General features: G+C 38.9%; 1 protein-coding gene across 9 annotated transcripts in view; it reads right to left on the bottom strand.

Annotated features, from left to right (window-relative positions):
• Positions 1–7,776: 7,776 nt before the first annotated feature.
• Positions 7,777–24,257, bottom strand: part of IKZF2 (IKAROS family zinc finger 2) — a 135,703-nt gene continuing 119,222 nt past the window's right edge. For all 9 annotated transcript variants that reach the window (XM_077448332.1, XM_077448336.1, XM_077448334.1 and 6 more), the window contains one exon: positions 7,777–19,742. In XM_077448332.1, coding sequence (XP_077304458.1) covers positions 19,018–19,742 — 725 coding nt within the window. In that variant the 3' untranslated portion in view covers positions 7,777–19,017. The remainder of the gene's footprint in view (positions 19,743–24,257) is intronic.

The following is a 24,257-nucleotide window of genomic DNA, read 5'->3' as shown; positions in this document are numbered from 1 at the left end:
AGATCAGGCACTGATGTTGGATGAGAAGGCCTGGCTCGCCCTCTCCGCTCTAATTCATCCTAAAGGTGTTCTATGGCACCAATGGCTTCTGCTGCTATCAAGCTGCCCAATGAGGAGGGAGACAGCAGCAGGAGCCGCTGCTGTCTTGCACATCGCTGAATCAGATAGGGCTCAGGTAAGAAAAAAAGGGGGACTGGGGAGCTGCAGCAGAGGTGGTTTTTCTATGCATTAAGGTGAAAAAACTTATGGCTGTATGGCTTTAGAACCACTTTAATAAGCATCAGCTTAGAAAGTCAGGACACCTGATCTGTGCACTTATTCCAATGAATTGGAAGGTTTTAAAGACAAAGGATCTTCATGAAAACTAACATATTTCCACATGGATGCAAGCAATGCCAGCAATGACCATGACGTGTATTCAGGTGTGCAGAGGTTTATAATATGTGATTCTCCTGTGCTCTGCCTGTGTATTGATGTTTGAATGTCAGATTCCTTATCTGTCATCTGTGCAGGCCAGTGACCATCTGATTTGTAGTTCTCCCGATGTATTAGAATTGCCCAGTATCATCATCCATTGTAGGAGTGATCATATACACTATATTACCAAAGGTATTGGGACGCCTGTCTTTACATGCACATGAACTTTAATGGCATCCCAGTCTTAGTCTGTTGGGTTCAATATTGTGTTGGCCCATCCATTGCAGCTATAACAGCTTCAACTCTTCTGGGAAGGCTGTCCACTAGAGCTGCACGATTAACCGTTAAAAAAATTGCGATCTCAATTCAACCCCTCACGATCTTAATCTGACATTTCCACAATTCATGTAACAAACACAGAGCATTTCTCTGCTCAGAGCTATCAAAAAAAAAAAAAAACGTCAAAGTTTATCACAACACTGCTTAGCGCTGAGAGATAAAAAAAAAGTGATAAAAAATAAAACAAACACAAGGGGAGTGGTTGGACGCCATCAGCGGATGGTGTTACCGCCATGGCGAGGCCATCTCTCCTTGATCTTCCATGCTTAGCGTGACGCTGGGTGGAGCCCGGGGAGTGTCGGGCATTGCTTATACCCCCTTAGGAATCTTGTTCAACCTCTGACTTTCTCCTCACACATGCACATAATATGTCAGAGCATACCTCTGTGCAATGTCACCAGGTAAATATTCCTGCACTTTGCTCACCATCAACACACACCTTTTTGTTTTTCCTCACCCTTCCCCTCTTTGGAAAACTGCATGATTTTCATGCGAGTTTTCACCTTTTTATTCTCTTTTGTGGTATATGGTTTCATTCACTTTGTATCCACTACGCTTTTTCCAGGCAACAATGGGTGTTGGCTTCTTATCCAGGATTATGTATGGGAGGAGCCCAAGGAGTGTCGGGTGTTACTTATACCCCCACTGGGAGTCTTGTTCACACTCTGGCTTTTCTCCTTACACATCATGTCTCTGTGTAATATCACCAGATATCTATCCCTGTGATTTCTTCTCCATCACCAAGACTGTACACCTCTTTGTTTTTCTTCACCCTTTCCACTTTGCGGTATTGCATGATTTTCATGCATTTTTCTTATTTTCCATTTGTGATATTTGATTCCCTCCACTTTGTATCTACTGCGCTTTTCACTTTTTTAGGCAATAATGGGTGTTGGTTTATAGTTCATGAATACCGTATGTATACACTGGTACTATTCACACATATTGGTCCAATATAATTTCCTCTACAGACATATCTGAATTTTTTCACCTTTGCCTATTTAGAGGGTGCTCCTGGGGTGTGTCGGTGCGCTCGTGTCCTCCTTGGGTTCATTCCCTCAGCTCCCAGGATAGACTTTCCTTGCAGATCCTGACTTGCAACACTGCTCATTTAGAACTATTTATATGTACGTATTCCAGGGAGAGACACATCTCATTTCCCCTTGCCCCTTTCTCACTATCTGGGCAAAACATCTTTGGTACCTTTTTTTCAGATACGCTATGCGTTTGCTCCTGATGAGTGGCAACTGGCCACGAAACGCATCAAATCTATCAATGTCACCAGGTTCCCAACACATAGCTTAACCTCAGCTGTGATTTATTTGCATCCAATAACCCATTTGTATCCTTTACTCAATAAGCACTATCTTTTTATACCAGCTACTTCCATGGGATACTATGTGATTTCAGATGTGTGCACATATATACATGAATTCTTTTTAGCATGCCATTGTCTTGTGTATATAGATAAAAATACTCATGTTCAATGCTTTGTTTATATGCTAATTAAACAATTTTACAGTTTCTCCTACCACGTGTCTTGTGCCTCGCTCAAAGTCCCAAAAACCCCTTTCCTATTTAGGGATGGAGGTGCATGTTATAATGCACATCATTTTAAGTCCCACAACCCCCTTGCTTTCAACTCTTCTAGGAAGGCTGTCCACTAGAGCTGCGCAATTAATCGTTAAAAAATCGCAATCTCGATTCAATCCCCCTCATGCTCTTAACCACTTGCCGACCAGCGCACGACGATGTACGTCGACAGAATGGCACGGGCAGGCAAATGGGCGTACATGTACGTCCCTTTAAATTTGCCGCCCTGCCATCGCTCTGGTCGGGACACACGTGAGTGCGGTCGCGGGACCCGCGGACTCGATCGCCGCGGGCATCCCCGCAATCGTCTCACGGAGCGGTCAAATGAAGAAATGTCGTTGTAAACAGCATTTCTTCATTCTGCCTAGCAACTAGTGACGCTGATCTCTGATCCATGTGATTGGAGCAGAGATCAGTGTACACTAAATGAAAGCCCAACCCCCCCACAGTTAGTAACACACCCCTAGGAACACTTAACCCCTACACTGCCACCCACTGGTTAACCCCTCCACTGCTAGTGTCATTTACACAGGAATCACTGCATATGTATAGCAGTGATTACTGTATAAATGACAATGGTCCCAAAAATGTGTCAAAAATGTCCGATGGGTCCCCCACAATGTTGCAGTCACAATAAAAATCGCTGATCGCCGCCATTACTAGTAAAAAAATAAATAATACAAAATTATTAATAAAAATGCTATAAAACTATCCTTATTTTGTAAGCGCTATAACTTTTGCGCAAACCAATCAATAATCGCTTATTGCGATTTTTTTTACCAAAAATATGTAGAAGAATATGTATCGGCCTAAACTGAGGGAAAAAATTTTTTTTATATATTTTTGGGGGATATTTATTATAACAAAAAGTAAAAAATAATGCGTTTTTTTCAAAATTGTCGCTCTATTTTTGTTTATAGCGCAAAAAATAAAAACCGCAGGGGTGATCAAATACCACCAAAAGAAAGCTCTATTTGTGGGAAAAAAAGGACGTCAATTTTGTTTGGAAACCACGTCGCACTACAGCGCAATTGTCAGTTAAAGCGACGCAGTGCCGAATCGCAAAAAGTGGTCTGGTCTTTGACCAGCAAATTGGTCCGGTCTGAAAGTGGTTAACCTGGCATTTCCACGATTCATGTAACAAGCGCAGAGAAGTTCTCTGCTCAGAGCTGTCAAAGGAAAAAAAAGCTGGAAAAGTTTACCACAACATTGCTTAGCGCTGAGAGATTAAAAAAAAAACATTATATCATTTGGTTCTTTTTGATCAAAGGGTTAAACTTCAGTCTGTAAGTGAGGTCAGTTTAACCACTTAAAGACTAAAGCCTCGTACACACGATTGGATTGTTCGCCAACAAAACCGTGGAATTTTGTCCAAAGGGTGTTGGCCCAAACTTGTCTTCCATACACTCAAACATGAATAGCCAGCGCCGCTACCTAAAAAGAAATATTGTGTGCCCCATCCAATATTGAAAAAAACCAAAGGAAAGAATCCCCTATATGGTGGACTTTTAAGGCACAGGATTTTTATTATCCAAAAGAATAAATTCAATGATAAAATTCAAATAGTTTATTACAAAAATTGCACAAGAAAAGCATATATATATACACATTAAAAACATGACGTGTTTGAACATGTCTCAGAGAATAGCATACATAGACGAAAGAGTCAATGCCCATCGGCCGGTGAAGGAATTGTAAGATGTTTAGCTTTGTGTGGCCGCTCATCCCATCATCTATCCATAGAGTTGACTCTATGGATAGATGACGGGACGAGCGACCACACAAAGCTTTTTCCTTTATTTAAGAGCTACGATCCTTTAGAATTAAGGGGCTTTTCATCTATGCTTTTCATCTATGTATGCTCCCTGGGGATCCCTAGAGTGAAGACCTTTGAGTGTCCTTGTCCCAACATGTGGTTTTAAACCAATTAAACTGTGATCCCATACACTGTTTGAACATCCGGTTTCTCTTATACTCTCACCCCTGAGGAAGGAGGAATTTATAGTCTCCGAAATGCATCGGATGTGAGAAACCAGTTTTTGTATTCACATGTTATATCTATTCTCTGAGAGATGTTCAAACACTTCATGTTTTTAATGTATATATATGCTTTTCTTGTGCAATTTTTGTAATAAACTATTTGAATTTTCTCATTGAATTTATTCTTTTGGATAATAAATATCCTGTGCCTTTTTCAGGTCTCTATCACCACCATTTGGGCTCCTTCTCCTAATTTGGTGTTAGTAAAAGTTTGGTGAGTGCTAATTTGTGTGTTTCATTTCCTGCTTTTCAGTTGGTTTCTGAACGGCCATTCGTCGACCATCCCTGTGGCGGAATCAGAGAAGATAGCGTTTTATTTATTATTGGCCTTATTATTGCTTTGACATTATTTTTTTGGTTGAATAATGATTTGATTTGGTATATTTTCTTTATTTTTGAAGGCATAGAATGCACTTTTTAGTTAAGTTCTAGCTAAGTTAGTTAAGCCAATGTGGGAATGGGGGGGGGGGGGGGCAGAGGATCACTGTGACATTACTGGAATAAGGATTGTCCTATGTGCAAACCAAACATACTCAATTATTATACAGGTTGGCAATCTTGCTCTATCCTTTTACCCCTTGTGTTACCAATCCCTCTGTCCTCCTCATTTGTCCCTTATTTTGGAACACTCTATAGAGTTGTATATAAAATACACTTTTTATTGTTCAAAAAGTGTTTCCCAGTACTAAACTTATCATACAAATTCTAAATTACTGCATTTGTCAATTTCAAAAGCCAGTATAAAGAAATAGTAGTGGTAAGAGAAAAAGATTTGTGGGTTTAACTAATAATTTTTTTACACGATAAAGGGGGCATGTCCTGTGCCTTAACGTGCACCAGTTGTCCATGTATACCTTTATACCTTTAATGAGAGGATTCAAAAAAAGGTAATTTATAATTATTTTGTTTATATATATAAAATGTGTGTGTGTGTGTGTCTTCATCTTAAAGCAGATAAACTCATGTTTAATCACTTAAGCCCCGGACCATTTGGCTGGCAAAAGACCAGAGCACTTTTTGCGATTCGCCACTGAGTCGCTTTAACCGACAATTACGTGGTCAATGCGACGTGGCTCCAAAACAAAATTGACGTCCTTTTATCCTCCCACAAATAGAGCTTTCTTTTGGTGGTATTTGATCATCTCTGTGATTTTTATTTTTTTGCGCTGTAAACAAAAAAATAGCAACAATTTTGAAAAAAAAAACACATCATTTTTTATTATAATACCCCCAAAAATATATATAAAAAGTTTTTTTTCCTCAGTTTAGGCCGATACGTATTCTTTTACATATTTTTGGTAAAAAGAAAAAAAATTGCAATAAGCGTTTATTGATTGGTTTGCGCAAAAGTTATAGTGTCTACAAAATTGGGGATAGTTTTATGGCATTTTAATATAATTATTTTTTTTTTTTTTACTAGTAATGGTGGCGATCAGCGGTTTTTATCAGGACTGCAACATTATGGCGGACAGATCGGACACTTTTGGTGCGTTTTTGGGACCATTCACATTTATACAGCAATCAGTGCAATTAAAAATGCAATGATTACTGTGTAAATGTGACTGACAGTGAAGGGTTTAACCACTAGGTAGCACTGTAGGGGTCAAGTGTGTCCTAGGCAGTGATTCTAACTGTGGGGGGGAGGGGCTGTGTGTGACATGACACTGATCACCGCTTCCGATCACAGGGAGCTGTGATCAGTCTCAGTGTCATTAGGCAGAACGGGGAAATGCTTGTTCACATTAGCATTTCCCCGTTCTTCCTCTCTGTGAGATGATCGTGGGTATCCCCGCAGACATTTAGTCCGCGGGACCCACGATCATGCTCACGGAGCTCCCGGTGGGCGCGCGCCCAAAAGCCGCCATTTAAAAGGGCAACATACAGGTAAGTTAATCTGCCTGTACGCGCCCTTCTCCCGCAGTATATCTGCGTGAGGCGGTCGGGAAGCGGTTAATAGGATTTTGTATAATTTAAAGACAAACAGAAAAGCACCCACAAAAAACAATGTTGCACTACCTCTATTGTGTCCGAAAGTGTTACTTAACCCACTACTATAAAATCAGTGTGTATGTGCAGTAAAGCATGCTTGTTATACTCACTGTGGAACCTAAGGGGTTAATCCTCTGCATTGTGTAAAAAAGGCTGTTTATCCAGTCTGCTCTGATCTTCCCCTTTTACTGTCCCACAATAATTTAGTGATAACACAATCTATGGAGTCAGACTGCACATGCTCAGTTTGGTTTGTATTGCTAGAGTTTTTTTTTCCTTGGGAGGATGCATGTGATCTACACAGAGCCAATCAGCACTGTCCAGACAGATGGCCAGGGGCCCTGCAGTCTCAAACATCAGTCAGAAAACTCCTACAAGCTTTACCCAGTGCTTGGCTGAACACTGATAGAAGTCACAGGACTGCTATAACCGCTGCTGAGAAAAGGTATTTAGCCGTTTATATTTACTAAAATAATTGCATTTCCATGTTCTGTGTACTGTGGGAGACCTGCTATAGTGAATGCAGGATCCTGGGTTTTGTAGCACTTTAAGAGCTGTTCAGCACATGTTAAATGCCACTGCAGACTGAAACATCCACATGGATACCATCTCAACTAGGTAGGGAGTAATTCTGCTGTGTGTAATGGGATATCATGCTATTCAGATCAGTTTGCTACATCATATGGCTCGGTTTCCTCATGGCTGGCTGCAAGTGTCAAACATGAAATATTTATATGCAATATTTCACATTTACCTAAATAAAAACAAATCAAATGTTGGCAATGTTTTATCAAGCTTCAAGTAGCACTTGGCCAATATTATCGCATGTCATTGTAACATGCCCTATTCAGCACACCTTAAAGCAGAACTACACTGCATATTTAATATTCAAAGCAAACACATCCATGACTACATGCTTTATTTTGCTCAGAAATCACTTTGAAAAACACCCTCTAGCATTTCTGGCTGTGGCTATCTTGAGTAAGGGCAGATGATTTATATATCATTTACTTCTTGTAATCCATCTGTCCTTAGTTCAGGCATGCAGGCAAGAGGGTGTCCTTAGCTGGGGAAACCCCTCCTCCCCTTCTGAAGACTCCTAGAATATATGACAATTTTCCTAGGTCTGGAAACCAGAAAGAAATTGAAGAAAGGTAAAATAAAAAGTTTAAAACAATTAAATACGATATACTTTCTTATCTATTTACTAATGCTAGCAGCATAAGTATTAAAAATTGTTAATGTTGATTGAGAGACAGAAGTTCCGCTTTAATGAATAGGGACCATTTCAATAATGCAACTGCTCTTGTGTTTCACATGCACTTTATCATTTTTGGGCCCTTATGTCCTAAGGATTCTGTTGACAGAAAAGCTGAAGAAATCAGACAACAACATAGCTTAATTTGTTCCTGAGATTCCCTAGAAAAGTTTATTCCAGTAGTTGTGCAATTAAATTATTACAACTCTCCATTTGATACAAAGATCCCACATTTTCAAATAGTAAAACAAAGTTCTTGTAACCACCCTCCCTCCCCATGTATACACAAGCACATTCACTCAGAAGAGCAACAAAAATTCCAGTGGTACAATAAAACATACAGTATGCCCTACCTGGGGCTGGGCACCAGCCCATCCACAGGTGGGTAAGGACATGCACATAGAAATCACATTGTCTATCTTCCAGTTCTGTACCCCAAAGTGCATGAAGTGAGGGCAAGCAGGGAAGTATACCTTTTAAGATGGGAACAATAATAAAATCATTTAAACTGTTTTCTTGGGAATATCAAAGAAATGTTCATATTTTAATTTGCAGTTACAATGAGTATATATTATTAATAATGAGTGTTCATTGCCACCCTTGCCTGTCTGGGCTGTCCTGTTTCTACTGGCTTTAGGCATATTGTATTGATAATGTCACTTTAAAAAAAAACTGCTCTTTATATTAATTAGGATGACCAGTTTTTGATGACACTACTGGAACGACCAGTCTCATTTTAAATACTTCAAGATGCATTTGAGTTGCAAGTTTGCAAAATGATGAGCATTAAAAATGGCTTTCTCCATAAAGGGCTACTACCTTATACAATTTCTATTATTCTGTAAGATAAAGGGCAACATTCAAAGTACAAAGCGAGCAATCAGAATTATTTTATGGGTTTGACTTTGAAATTTGATTGGCTCTTTTGGGACATGGCACTATGCGCATCAACTGCTTTTGCATTGCCTTACTATATTGTCTAGCTCCCCCTAGATATAGCAGTACTCAGATCAGGCTGTACACAGTGAGGGACAAGTCCTGTAATGCCCTGTACACACGGTCGGACTTTCCGACGGAAAAGGTCCTATTGGATTATGTTGTCGGAAAATCCGATCGTGTGTGGGCTCTATCAGACTTTTTCCGTCGGAAATCCCGACAGAAAAAGTTTGAGAGCTGGATCTAAAATTTTCCGACATTTTCTGATCATTTGTAGAGAATGCCGGACAAAGTGCCACGTATGCTCAGATTAAATTATGAGACCAAAGCTATTGGCTACGAGCCTCTACATAGTCCCTTCATACGCAACGACTTTCACCTCGTTCCAAACGATCGGATTTTCCGACAACTTTGCCTGACCATGTGTATGCAACACAAGTTTCGGAAAAAATACAATGGATTTTGTGGTCTGAATGTCCGACCGCGTGTACAGGGCGTAAGAGGCAGTTTTTTGATGCACTTGAATTTTCTATTCCCAACGGGTCTAACCAAGACTGTTGGGAACAAATGAATCTCTTAGCACACAGCTTGTCTTGGTAGTAAAGTCTTATTTGTAACTTGTACCTACAGGTAAATCTATAATAAGGCTTACCTGTAGGTACACAGGTAAACCTGCACGGTTTAGGAGATATACACACTGCATGCAGCCGGTGACATCACTGGCGTGTGTGCTCTGAAGGGACGGCATACCTGTCAGAGCTCCATGCCACAAGAATCAGAAGGCTGGAACACTCAAACCCAGAAGGAAGACCGGATGAAGATGGAAGTATTACATAATGTGCTAGTATGCAATACATACTAGCAAATTATACCATTGTCTTGTAGGTTTTACAAAAAAAAAGTGCAGTTTACTACCGCTTTAATATAGAGAAGTGTTGCCATATTTTTACTGTATTCATGTTGACCCCAAGTTGAAAGTAGTATGTATAGGTTTGAAAGCAGCTCTAAAATATATTGAAACTTGGTGTTTCCTAATCCGGCAATCACTAAACAGAATGCCATGTGAACCGATTTGTGTGATTATTTTATAGAGATTCAATGCAAAAACAAAGTGTTAAAGTATTACCAATCTGTCAAAACCTAGGAGTGTTGGTAGCCAGGAGAATGGTAAGCATATCTGGCATAGAACCACTGTTAAGGGTGGCTCAAAAGAAACTCACAAGGGAAACAAGTAGGCTACCATTGGTGTTCTCTCATTTATATAATGCTCATTGCCTGGCTGTCATGACTCTCCACCTTTTAAATGAGTGACCTGGCACAAGAACACAGATACAGGCATTTGATTTTTCTGATCTGCATAACTGATCTAGGCGGCACTGTTAGAAGGTAGCCAGCCAGACAACCTGGAGGAATTTAGCAGTAGCAGCCCCACATTTCTCCCACGGCAGGTTCACTTTGAAGTGGCCAGGTGATGGACATTAATGTACTTACTACTGAATTCCAGTGTAACTACATTTTGCATACTTACATTGCACCAGTTTGGCACAATGAAAGTATGCATAATTGATACCCGAGTGACCTTTGTGGAAGTAAATCACTGTAGTAGCCCGAACTACTTGTTTGCTCCACATGGCCATCATTCAGACAGTGCCTTACATTTTTCTCAATGAATGCAAAGAGTTTTCTGATTGGATGAGGTGGCAATCATGAGATCACTGCCCATCCTTTCTACTATGTCCAATCAGAGTATGCTTCACATTTGCTGAGAAAAAGGCAAAGTGTTATTTGAATGGCGGCTGTGCCTAGCAAGCTACCCTATGCAGAAAGACTTAGTACCTGGTAGATTTTACCCATTTACAGCTTCCACGGAGGCCAATCGGGTATTATATATGCATTCTTTAATTGTGCCAAGCTGTCCTAATGCACGTATCTAAAATATATTATCACTGAAGTTCAGCTTTAACAAGCAGTAAATTAACTTTAAATCGGATAGTCATAAATGATTATTTTACTAAAATAAAAGTTATATCTACCTAGAAACATAGAAAAGTGATGGCAGAAAAAGACTGAGTAGTCCATCGAGTCTGCCCATTTTTTTTTTTTTTTGTTTTTTTTGGTTAACTTTATTGTCTGATATATCTGTTTGTCCCAAGCATGTTTGAAGCCATTTACTGTCTCACCAACTCTGCTAGTAGTTTATTCCAAGCATCAACTATTCTTCCAGTAAAACAATACTTTCTAAGATTACCTGCTCTGTGCAATATTGCACAGAGCAGCCTTGAATCTCTTCTTCTGCAATCCACCTCTTCTCTGTGTGCCACTATCTGCCTATTGGGGCACATGTGCAGGCTCACTCCCGAGTCGGGCTGTGTCCATCGATAGATACACACACTGTGCGGCTCAACCCTTCCCTCTCCTCCCTCATCACAGGATTTGACTGACAGCAGAAGGAGTCAATGGCTACCGCTGCTCTCAGCCAAGCCGGTGAGAGGAGAAAAGCCTTGCAGACAGGCACAGAACTGGATCAATGTAGGACTCAGGTTATGTATTTAGGGGGGCGGGGTGGATAAACAGCTACTGAAAGTTTTTTTTTTTACCTTCCTTAGTGCATAGATTGCATAAAGGTAAAAAAACAAAAACAAAAAAAACTTGAGACTTTATGGTCACTCTAAAAACGGACCTCTGTAGCTGCAGGCATTGTGGAGCAATTCATCTTTAACAATCACAACAGAGACACTGAGACTTGTAAAATGTAATTGAGTTCTGTGAAACTGTTATGAATTAATACACCTGTGCTACATCTGGAATTCAGAAAAACATACAGCTAGACAACCCTCTTGGCCCACATCTGGGAAATACAATTCTAACCCACAGGTTCCAATTTATTTTAAACTGATTTTATTAAAGTGTTCCCATTTTAAGTGGCAGTTCTATAACAATAATAATAAAAAAATAAAAACACAGGCTCCAAAATTCCCCAAATCAACTGCTGGAATGTGACCATATACTTAAGTACGTATTAATATTTAAAGCATATTATTCCCACAAAAAATTACCGTATAAGAACTTTTACAACTTTACAGTTTTAAAATGTTTTTCCTAAATATATGAATTAAAAGCTTCCAGTTTTTTTTTCATACAAAGATATACATTTTAAAACAAAAAAAAAAAAAAAAATGTACAACCAGAATTGCAAACCAAAGAAAACATGAAGGCAATTATACAGTTAATACAATGAAATCATTACCGGATTATCTAGTTAATGCATTACAAAGATTATGTACCATAATAATTCCAACTTGTCCGATCATCTACACAATTTGTTTTCATTTTCCAGTCCTTTTCTTAGTTAAATACAAAACTACATTTCATTACAAAAATATGTAAACAGCCTGTACAAGTAATGACCAATCAGGTGCTTAAGCAGAAGGCTAGTATGATCATTTGAAGACCATTTTCAAGCAACCTGTTCTGATATCTCCATCAAACCCTTCGCTATCATGGGGGGCTACAGGGAAAGACCTCCTATTTGCCATTTTATGCCACATAGAACCCTTCTGAGCAGTGCAGGATCCAAAATGCTCCTGTTTGCACAGCAACACCAGCCATTTTGTGGGATGCACTTTAAGAGAAAGGAGTTCAATTTTCCTGAAGTGATAACTTTGCTGAGGCAGCAATTGTGTGATTTGAACTTATCAGTACTTTAAAGATATAAGCCCATTTGTTTAGGTACAGATAACCGGTTCTAGTAAACAAAGTGGCAGGCCTTTTTTTCAAAATGGCTGTCTGCAATGAATGTGTACCAAAGGGTGTACTGTCACATTAATACTTCATTAGAATTGGGTAGTAAAATCTTTATTTGTTCAGCACTGAACAGACATAAACATAAAACCTTACCTTATTAAATTATACATTTCCTTCCACAGCTTTTACTAAATGCTTTGACAATAAATGCATACATCCTGGATGAAAATACAGTTAGAGGCCTCATAAGTTTACCAATTCAGGGTGTCAGTCTCTTGAAAGCCCCCTCAGCCCATGTATAGTCACCTTCTTCTCTACCAAGCTGTTTCAACATCTGAGTCGGGAGTCAAACCCTAGGTTAGCTCCTTTTTGGATGGTGTTAACGCTTATACAGGGTAGACTATATCACACTAATGCCAAAAGACATACCCATTAAGTGTTTTGCAAGGACACAGGTGAAGCAATGGGGGATTGTGGTGAAGATGAATATAAGTAGATCCGGGCTTGGACTTCAAGAGGAAATGTAGAATGGGTAGAGTACAAGAGACTCTTTAAAGTGACACTCCAGGCAAACCAATTCTGCATAGTCAGTCTTGTGTTTCACACACATTTTCCATAATGCATAACCATATGGGTGACACACATAGCTTCTAAATAAACAATACAGCTTCTGGTCTGGCAACTTAGGTTCCTATTTCAACTTTAACGCTTGAGCCTCTTTAGTGGAAAGTAAAGTTATCATCACCTCTGTTCCTTGAGAAGGGAACTGACTTAAGAATGCTAAATCAGAACGATATTGCCTAGATAAGGTACGTATATCACAAGTATGGATGAGCAATATCAGATATTATTTAGCAGGTAAATGCCAAACATATATGTATTTCAACCACTTGCCTTGAGTTCAACTTTAAATGGTCTTTAGCAATCAATCAGTTGGTCATGAAGACCACACAAGATAAAGAAACATCAGTAAAAGCTGTAAGAAGTCATGTACAAAAAATAAAGGCAACCAAAGTGTGTGCATATATAAGTAATACACAACATATTTGGAAATGTTACTTGAAATTGTGGCTATAACAATGGCATCACAGCAAGATGACTTGAAGTTATACTATTGATCACAGCATTAGAAAAGATACACAAAGTCCTTTGCTTTGTTACATTGTGCAGAGATTTATGTCAGTGCTGTTGGACACCAGTTAAGTGCATAGCAAAAGGGACAAGATGGAGTATCCTCTTCTGAAACACTGGAGTGTCGCTGGAGGTAAAATTTGGGGTTTAGTGACTCAAGTCCAGACGAAGTACATTCCCCACAGCCAACACAGTTCAAGTAATGAAAGGGATGAGAAAACCACTGACTTAAAAATGCAAAAAAAAAAAAAGTGCAGAAATCGTTGGGGAAAAACCATTTTAGATAAGTAACAAACACACAAAAAAGAGAAACTTCTCATCTGTCCGCTGACTAGTACCACAACATGTATCTTTACCGTTCGAGCTTACATGAAATCTGAACGTTCCAGTTAATATATGAAATAACAAAAATTACAAAGTACCATTGAAAGTGATGCGTAAAACAGAAAATAAGAATTGGTTTCATTATTAAGTCTCACAGTGTCTACAGTAGAAATACACAGAGTACCCTAAAAGCTTCACACTTCTTCACCAAACTAAAACATTGATCATGAATAGGGATTGGCGATTAGACGTTATCACCTACGTTTTAATAACGCTGAAAAATTTTGGTGTTAGTTATGTTTTCGATACTTGGGCAGCAGAAATGTCAAGTTTTAAAACATTTTGGCTTACTTAAAAAGGCACTAACCTATAGCAACTAATCCGAATTCATATCCCGCTACGCCGATTAGAGTAAACTGAAATGTGATTGCTATGGGCTACTGCAGTTTGCACATTCCTATTTGTCGTATTAAATAAAAGTTATCGAAGTTCACAAATATATTTATAAGTACTGTACTTTTACTCCAGATTAAAATTAATTTAATTCACACCAATGTCTAGAATCTGCATGTATAGCCTGAATGGCCTAAAACTAACACATTTCACAAGAGGACCTGCCTCTGAAAAAACAGGATCAGTCGTGTTACGACAATAACGATTATGGATACTGTTTGGTGTATGTTCAATTAAAATTCACTTTTTCAGTACACGAACATCCAATATATAGCTTTAAAAATCTTTTACATGTCTTTCCATTAAAATCTGTTAGGAAACCCTTTCCTTATAACTGTGGTGTGATTGCCTTTCATGGCTCCTTGTTAGCTTTCTAAGCTACCTATTTAAAAAAATAAAAAAATCACCAAATAAATAATTCACTCAACTGCAGTATGAATACATTTGTCAGGGACAAGCTTAGACCTGTTTCATGGGTCTTTATGGCTGGAAGGAAAAGTACTCTTCAGCTGGGCAAGGGTACAATTTACCTATTTGGCCATAACAATTTGGAGGTAGTTATACTTAAGAAGGCCAATTATTTCAGGAGGAAACAACGGAAGCCATATGGTATACAGGTCAATGACAACCTATGAACAGTATGATCAAGAAAGAGCATTTCCACTTTGAAAGAAAACTGAAAAATCTAGTTGAATGTCTGTTATGCTAGCAAGCCGGTGTCCTTATGGTCCTATTTATTGACCAAGGACAACTGTGCAGGTGGAATCTCTGACTGTTCTCTGCTTTCTCTACTTGCTTAATTGTTGCAGATCAGTGACTCAGAAAATAGAGTCAAAGAGCATCTTCAGAAGGTCAGCAATGGCCGCCCAATATAAACCTTTTATGCACTGAACAGATTTCCTCTTCACTGTGCTAAATAATCTTTGTATAATATAATAGAGATTGGAAAGTAAACCCAGTCATTTTCCTTTAAATCACAGTAGATGTAACAAAAACTGATTTTTATATTCTGATTATGCTTCTTTGCACAAAAAAAAATAAAAAAATATGCATATATAAAGAGAATACAATGTGTTTTGAAGACTCAACAACTAAAAATGGAGGGAACCCCTTTAGGGGAATAAAGGTGCTTATGTGGGAATAAATGTGTACAGAGATCTGATCTCATTGCTATATGTTTTCTCTACATGATTATTTTCTCTTTCCCCCAGGGGCCCAGTATATCAACTAACCAAGAGAGATCATAATCTTATTCTGCATAATACAGAAGTCTGGAAAGTGCAGTAGACTGGATTGGAGGGATGCGAGTGTAGGGTACAAACAGCCCTCAATTCAGTGCCTATGACCCACAGAGCTGTCCCAAACACTCCAAAGAGTTTACTTATCAGTCCCCCTGTACTGTGTATCAGCCATACAGAAGTATGATCTGTACTTTAGAGATTTCCTTTTAATAATTTAGGAAGGAATTTATCAATGTGCCATGACCCAATAAAAAATAAAATAATAAACACCACAGTTTGTGGTGTGATGATCATGTACAAATATCAGATTCATTTACAACAGGGCTAAGTGATAATTAGTACTCATGCACACAGGACGTTTTTGTACAGCTGCCTCTAGGGGCGTCTGACTTTTTTTTCTGCCTCTAAACACCCCTTCATGTTAGCCTATGTGTCCATGCACACAAACTTTCAGAGGCGTTTGAAGGCATAAGCGTTTAGGGGCAGTAGAAAAAAAAACAGCCTGTGCATCCAGGAGCAGAGGCTGTTGAGCTGTAAAAACTAAAAAAATCCAAAAAACACGGCTAAAAGCTGTAACAAACTTTTAGCTGCGTTTGGCATTTTTATATTATAGGGAGTGTTTTTTCTGTAAAAAAAAGGCGTATAAACGCTATTCAGAAAACAGGGCTAAAAGCGCAATTTTAACGGTGCTTTTTCGTGGCAGCAGCGCTGGCGTGTTTAAACATCCTGTGTGCATGAGGCTTAATCTACAATTTAAGAGGACCTGTCACATTGGCCATTTAGGGCAAAGTGACACGTTCTTGTGATAGGGAGACAAAACGCCCATTGATATAGGATTCCCAGTTCTCCTCTTCCACACTGTTTGCCTGTAGAATGCGGAGTCTAATCCTCATGTAAGCTCAGTGGCAGTCTATGCTCTCCGTGTTAGTGTGTGGGTCCAGTGATGGGCTCCTCAGGTCCTAACAATACATCCTGGAAAGAGGAAAAGTCACAAGCTCTCACATACCTGGAAGTACTGGGTAATTATAAAGGCTCTGACAAAGCATTGGAGCAGTGGGGGAGAGTGGGTTAGATGAGCATCAGTGCATGGGTGGGGGTTTCCTATCCATAGAAGCTGCCACCCTGTCCTAAATAGGTAATGTGATATATTCTCTTTATAGTGGAGATTAGTTAGGCCCTCTGTCAAGGTTTTTTTTTTGCCATCTGTGTTCCAACTGTGGAGATTCTCTCTTTGTTTTTCCTGGGGACCATTGTCCCTGTCAGATAAAGTGAGCAGAAATTAAAAATGCTAGAGTTTTCACCAGAGCAAGAGGTGATAGTAAATCTTCTAAATGGAACAAAATGTCTAAGAAGAGAATTGCATTTATTTGGGGAGATTTCCTCTCATTATCTGTTGCATCTCCAGGATGGGAAGTGAAAGGAAAGCTCCGCAGCCAGGTACAGACAGCAAAAAATAACCTCACAGAAGTTTTTTTTTTTACCATTTCCTACTCTATTCAAAAATAAATTAAAAAAAAGTTTAAGCTATACATACACTTTAAGTAATCTAAAATGACCAATGCAAACCAACCATAACAAATGACCAAGTCATAGTTTCATATATCCACCTTCCATTTTATCACATCATGACAGATGTAGTATCTGGAGCCATTTCTAAAAAAATAGTAGGCCACAGATAATTTTGTTCTTTAAAAATAGTAAAAACACATCTGGTCATAATGGACAAGTCTGCTGACGGTTATATCAGCATACATAAGTGACTGATAATGCTATCCAGAAAAAGCAGATAAGTACATTACACAGGTGTTTTCTGGTACACAGGAGTAGTTGGATTTACAGGGGCTTTGTGTGTTTAAGCTGCTTTGTCACTGGGATCACTAACTCTAGGCAGTTTGTTCTGTCTAGCAGTCCAGCACATGTTGATTTATATCCAAAGGCCAGCAATTTTTTTTCTCCATAAGAAATGCAGCAGTTTTTCATTTATCAAGAATCAATAATAAGATACATACTGACACATGCTAGCTGAAAATCACAGGCTTCTGATCAACAGAACTGGGACCCCCTACCATTAATATGCATCGTACTGCAAGTAATGCATTAAAGGCATTATGAGGTATATTTCAAAGGACACCTTACATACACATCTATTTCCAGAATGTTCTGTTTTCCAGAAACGTGGTTTGTTCAATCAGCTGTGAGACAATATTTTCTATTAGCGAATTAGAAATTAGTTAAGTTCTATTAACTCTGGACAAAACATTTTATTCTAGTCTTGGACAGAGTGAGGAAGGTTAGAGCCATACGTTGGGTTGTATCTGCTGTATATGTTCCTCTTGGTGAAATTTTCTGTTTGTGCGTGGTCAACAGGATAGGAAACGGGGGGGGGGGGGGGGGGGATGGAATCTGCACAGATAGCAACAAAAACAAGAATGGATAGTGTCCCTTTGCTAATTTATTTTTAATACCAATCTGTGGGTGCTATCTGCAAATAGGCACAGTCAGTCCTACGGTTCCATCTAGGAGAGCTGCGACACTCTGTTCCAAGTTGTCAGCATTTTAACTACTATGGCAAAAGCTAAGTTAAAGTGCATGTGACCATTCACAGCCAAATGAGTCCACTGTGCCTCCTGGCAACCGTTTATGCAAGTAACGTTCCTATATACATAGTGAATGAACATTCCTTGTGTCACAAAACAGGTTGTTCCCACTTTCATGAACACTCATAGATATTTTATATCTACAAATACGTGATTATAGTGTAAACCACACTGCTTTGACACATAACAGCATTCATTCAATAAAGGAGTAAGAAATGTACAAAATGCAGTAGTCTAGAACGGTTAATTATAAAACCATCTTTCACTGGCTGGACTTGGACTTTGTTAATAAGAGGTCTCCTTGGTTGCCAACTTCATTTTGCATATTATCATTGCTCTTTTTGCTGATTTATGGAATGAACCTGAACAAGAACAAAACCTACAATACAATAGGCTAATGAATTAACAATTTTCCTCCGATAACCTATTACACAGAGTGTATAGAAATAATGTAACAGGCTAATAGGTCAAAGGCTATTGAGCTGAATATATCACTGATTCACCCCAAAACACGGCCAAGCGAAAAAAGCATAACTGCTTAATTAGGGCTACATTGTGAAAAGGCTTCCAATAATTTAAACAGGGGAGTTATAACTTAAAAGGTGGCTTTTCATCCTCCAAATCACCAGTCAAAGCTGTAGACTAGCCATAGTTCTCCCAGAGCTACATTTAAGCTACAGATTAATTTTACTGGAGACAAGTTTGATGGATACTAAAGCACATATCTACTTCAGAGACCACTTACAGCAAACTCTGGCAATACCAACAGCTGTGGTACGTGTTTGTCTTAAAAGTATAATGGATACAAATGTGTCTTGATGCAATGTCTGTAAACTGAAAAATGCATCAAAAATTATGGTTTTAGACGATGTAAAGTCAAAAGGAAATTTGATGAGTAAGTGCAGTATTCTTCATGTGCAGGTCCACTTCACAGTGGGACTGCTCCACTTGCAAACTATTGGAAAGGGTGCTCCCCCCGTACAATGTGTGAAGAGAATTCATAGCGGTCATGACTCCTGTGACCACAAATATTACATTCTAGTGGGTCCCGATATCCATGACAGCCCATATGGATAGTATACATGACATGATCCAGGAAAAGCACACGACAGTGCTCACATTTGAAGGTTTTGATCTGCTCTCCTTCACCATTGAAGACTCGATAGACATCTTTGGAAGAGCTCAATGTGGCCTTTGTGGCATCTAGAGCTTTACCTTCTTCCTTGGAATACTCTGGGCTCTGCTTTCTCTTGGAGTTTAAGGCATGATTCCCTTGGTATAATGGTCGATCATCGTGACTGCTTTCTGAATCAGTGGTGTCCAGACAGCTGTTGCTGGGTGAAGCCTCTCTCTCCTGGAGGTGACTCTTTGGTCTGATGAGGGAGATTGGGCCATCAATGTTATTGTCATTGCTGTCTGATGTTTCCCTGCTGATTGGCCGCTCCACCCTGCTTGGATGGTAGACCTGAGGGTAAACTGGACCAATAACAGGGGGGACCTCGGCTATGGCGCCAGTGGAATGATGTATTAGGGGTCTCAGTGCATCTGCTCCCAAGTAGGTAATGGCGTTGCTAATGGCCTGGTCCATCATTTGAGACTGCATTAATTCTGCTTCCTTTTCATAGGCCAGATTTATGTCATAGTGCAAATCTGGATAACCATACTTGATAAGCTTCTCACCTGCAGACAAGAACACTGAAAATGAGCAAGGTTATCAAACTAAACAGGTAAAACATAAATCAACCTACAATACAGAGCAAAGAAATTAGGACTCCAGACATTATCCTCCGTATGCACAATACTGCAATGTTTTTAAAAAGTTTCTATTGTTTAATACATGTTGTCCCTTTTATCCTGTTGAAGATATTACATTCTCTTCCTAAATCCTTTAGTTCCATATAACATTACTGTATATGCTTTTGTGATGCAGTTTGGTTAAACCTAAAAAACAATGATTAGTAAATCTAAAGAAGAAAAAAACCCATCAGTAATTCTAAAAGATAAATGATGCAGATGCCAAGCGTCACTTTCTGCATTATGTTTATACAGTGGCCTGACTCTCAGACCCCATTCACACCTGAGCGTTTTGTAGCTTGAAGCCTGAAGCTACAAAACGCTAGAGGGGAAAAAATCTATTATTCTCAATGGAGATGGTTCACATCTCCACTCCATGTTGCCTGAAGCCGAACGCCTGAAGCTCAAACAAGTTCCGGACCCTTTTTTTCCACTCGAATTAAGCGGATTTGGGCATTTTTCTTCTTTTAACATTGGTGACCTTTTGCCCTGCACAAAATCGCGGCAAATTGCGGTAAATTTGCGCGATTTTCTGCTTGAAAACGCTACACTCAGGTGTGAATGCAGCCTCAAGTCTCTGTGTAGGTCAGTGATGCAGCCCATCACATTCTAGTACCAATAGAGCAGATCTGGAATCACGAGAAAGTGGATCCATATAATTTTAGCTGCCCAAATCTCTGGATCTGCAGATTGTTTTGCCTGTGGTTTTCACCAAAAAATACCCTCAGCTTCTCCATTTACATAGTAAATTCTAATTTATAAAAGGTTTACTTTAAGCTAAATGTAATAGATGTGGCTGTAGAGGAGGCGGCTTAGGGACTTCAGCTGATTGATCCCAATGCAGAATCTAGAGCCAAGTGAGCTTTTACTCTGATTTTGTTTTCCTCAACTATTGATGAACTAATATTATGTACCAACAAACAGTGCTGCACTATTAAAATATCTTATAATATGACTAATCCATAAACAATATACTAAGTGAAAAATAATAATATCATACAAATTGATTTTGCGCTATTAAATGTGTACAAAACTATTAATGGGAAAAATCTTATAACAAAAGTTCATGTGAATAATACTTGATTGAAGAAAATCCTGCCATGAATCAATTCAAACAGTGCAAACAAGTGCTCTCCACCACCAGTTTCACAGGCTGCTCACCTCATAGAGAAAAATCAGCAGTTATCCCCTCTGGAGAAATGATGACACCTAGCAAACTTATGGACCACAGACCTCCTTAAATGAATGGCTCTCCAATAGGGTTCCAAGAACCTGGGTCATCTTGCCCAATGAATGCTATATGTAAAAGAAAGGTAACATCTAATGCTCTCCATTTCCAAAGTATTTAATAGTAAAAGTGTAAATTAATACACTCATTGGTGATGCACAATCAGCTTGTGCAAACTGTAAGGCATGGCAAACATCCAATTTTCGAGATGGCCGTGGTGTGATGTCAGTGCGTAAGCTCCGCACTAGACGCGTGTCGTCAGGGCGTTTACTTCCTCAGTAAGGGATTCTCAGTAAGGGACCCCTTACTGATGAGATCAACGCCCTGATGACAGGGGTCTAGGGGGGGAGCTCTCGCACTGAAATCACACCATGGCCATCTCGAAAATTGGATGTTTGCCATGCCTCGCAGCTGATTGTGCTTCACTTGTAAGTGTATTCATTTACCGTTTTATGGCAGGATTTTCTTCAATCAAGCATTATTCACATGAACTTTTGTTACAAGATTTTTCATTATTTCATTAATAGTTTTGTACACATTTAATAGCGCAGTATCAATTTGTATTATGTTATTATTTTTCACTTAGTATATTGTTTACGGAATAGTCATATTATAAGATATTTTAGTAGCGCAGCACTGTTTGTTGGCACATAATATTCTTTGTAGGTGGAAGTGAAATCACTAAGTGACAGCTACTCTAGTAATTATAGTTCTCACAGTAAATTGCGCCGATTGATTTTTTTCAACTATTGATGGAATAAACCTTTCATGACAGTGCACTTTACTTTATATTTCCAAAACAGAACTGCCTGACAACATAGTAGGAAAACTCTGACTTGCAGAGTCCTAGCAGCCATCTGGAGAATGCAGTTTAATAATTATAGGTTAGGCACAATATTAAGTGGCCAGTCTACCGAAAATCGTGGGAGATTCGTTTTGACTTTACTTCTGAAGAAGGATAAGTGAACTTAATGTTGTTATTTCTAAATATTCCTTACACAAACCCGTACAATAACTGGGTTTATTTTTCACACATGACATCATAAAGAACATGACGCAAGAATGTTGCACAGGTAAATATTACCACCTCTTTATGGAAAAAAATACAACCTCAGTGTACTTCTGAAACTACAAAACAAAGACATTAAAATGCTAGCTTTAATTATACTGTATTTTGTTAAAAATGCTTGCTTTTATGTAATCCAAATACCTCTGTCCACCTACATTAAAGTGCTATTTTAGGAACTGCAACAATAAACACACATATTTCTATAGCCCTCATTTTAGTTTTACCCTCAAGCCCGAAAATTGCCAATTTTGCTTGTGGTTAGCTGAAACTGACCAAAGTTAAGGTGTTCGTAGAGGTGATGGGATTAAGCTCAAACTGCCCTAGATCTCATTCTAGTTCAAAAACATGACAAGATCATGCCCCCAGGTCTGGGGCAATGCATAGACACGATAGGCTCATCTGTCAATGAGCCAATCTGTCACAGATCTTCAGTGATTCATAGGCATGACAAGCTCATGTTCAATCTGCCTCACGTCTTGGGTCATTCATAACATGATGTAACCATGCCCAATCTGCCCCAGATCTTGTGTGGAAGGAGGTACCAGAAATGTTTAATAGCCCCTTTCAGCGTTGTTTCCTTGCACCATAGAGGTCTAGCTATGCTTCTTTTCCAGAGACCTAAACATGCATGCTTGGGTGATCTGCATGTGCCTGTATGTGATCATCTATTTAAAATCTTTGAATATTCAGACAAAAGTACCATCGCACCTTTAATGTCTAAGGCGAGTTTTAAGTGTAATAGGCACGATGGTTTGTCCTGATTAGCTATTTCAAAATGCTGCGAGGTATGTATGCTGCCTTCCAACCGAGTATGAGCAGGGGGCATCCTTACCGAGAATGTGCTTTGGATCCTGTAGACTTAGAAATTTACCAGAATATCACAAATATGCAGTGATATTTACTGGTGTGAGCTAGACACTTTAAAGTGATTGTGTGTGAAATGTGTATGAAATATGCAAGCACATACACCATTTCAGTATGCACACAGGGACTTTCCCGTGCTATGTTGCTGAAAATCTGTCTGCTTCTTTTACATTTAGGAACGTGTGTAAGATGGATGTTATTTCCTCTCATAGGAAATAGTGGTTTACCTGCACCGAATATTCATATTATATAACTGTTAGAGGGAAATGTAATGCTACCGCTATGGTGGACTGACTTTAGTTACACAAAAATGTTCTAAGTAATTTAGCTGAACAGAACTCATTTAATTAATTTGCTTTTAACCTCATTTAGGAAACATATTTAAAGCTGAAGATAAAAAGGCAAATTAATGCAATGATGTACAATTATAAAAAAAAAATGCAATAATTTATGTTTGAATGCAATTATTGTAGGCATCTATATGATTGGTATCTGCCTCTCGTAATCCAGTGCAGAGTAGCATTGAGAACGGGAGAGGGAGAACAATCACCAGAAGGCAGTCTCCATATACATTTTTGGAAGTGTGTTAAAACAGAATTGTGAAAAAAAATGTTGGCCATCATGCATGCATTGTGAAGAAAAGGAGGTGTTGCCTACAGCATCCAGTCAGATTCCTGAAATCATAATTTTTGTAAAGGTTAGAAAACAAAAAAACCCTTCTTGCTGGTTTCTATATGCAAAACCTCCATCCATTCCTCTAGCTTTACACAAGTCTGGCATTCTGCTAAACTAAAGTTAATGTATATGAATATATGTACTATATTTGTGTTCATTGGAGGGAGAATTTTACTTTTCACAAAGTCACAGTATTTGTTTACAATGAATTTTTAAGGAAAAATGGCCATCCAAGGCAAACAAATACATTTCTACTAGGCCAAGAGCTCACAAGGTTGGGCTCAACTCAGCCCGTGATTCTGGAATGCACCCCACCCTATATACCTGTATCATTCAAGGAAATTCAATGTGTAAGAAAATCACTTTACTTTCAGGCAAACGTATCCGTTTGCCAAAGTGTGTGCAACATTTCATGTGTTGGGTAAGGTAATAATGCAGAAAATGCTGTGGGGCCCCTTGATCACATAATGCACCAGGGCCAAGAGAAGGTTAGCTATGCCTTCATTATGACCTAAACCGTCCAGATACATTGTCTATAATCTTTATGATATATAGCCAATTTACA

Source organism: Lithobates pipiens, unplaced genomic scaffold (assembly GCF_037356315.1).
Source record: "Lithobates pipiens isolate NorthernLeopardFrog02 unplaced genomic scaffold, aLitPip1_a1.2 Scaffold_22, whole genome shotgun sequence".
Lineage (NCBI taxonomy): Eukaryota > Metazoa > Chordata > Amphibia > Anura > Ranidae > Lithobates > Lithobates pipiens.
This window is presented reverse-complemented; position numbering and strand designations above follow the sequence as displayed.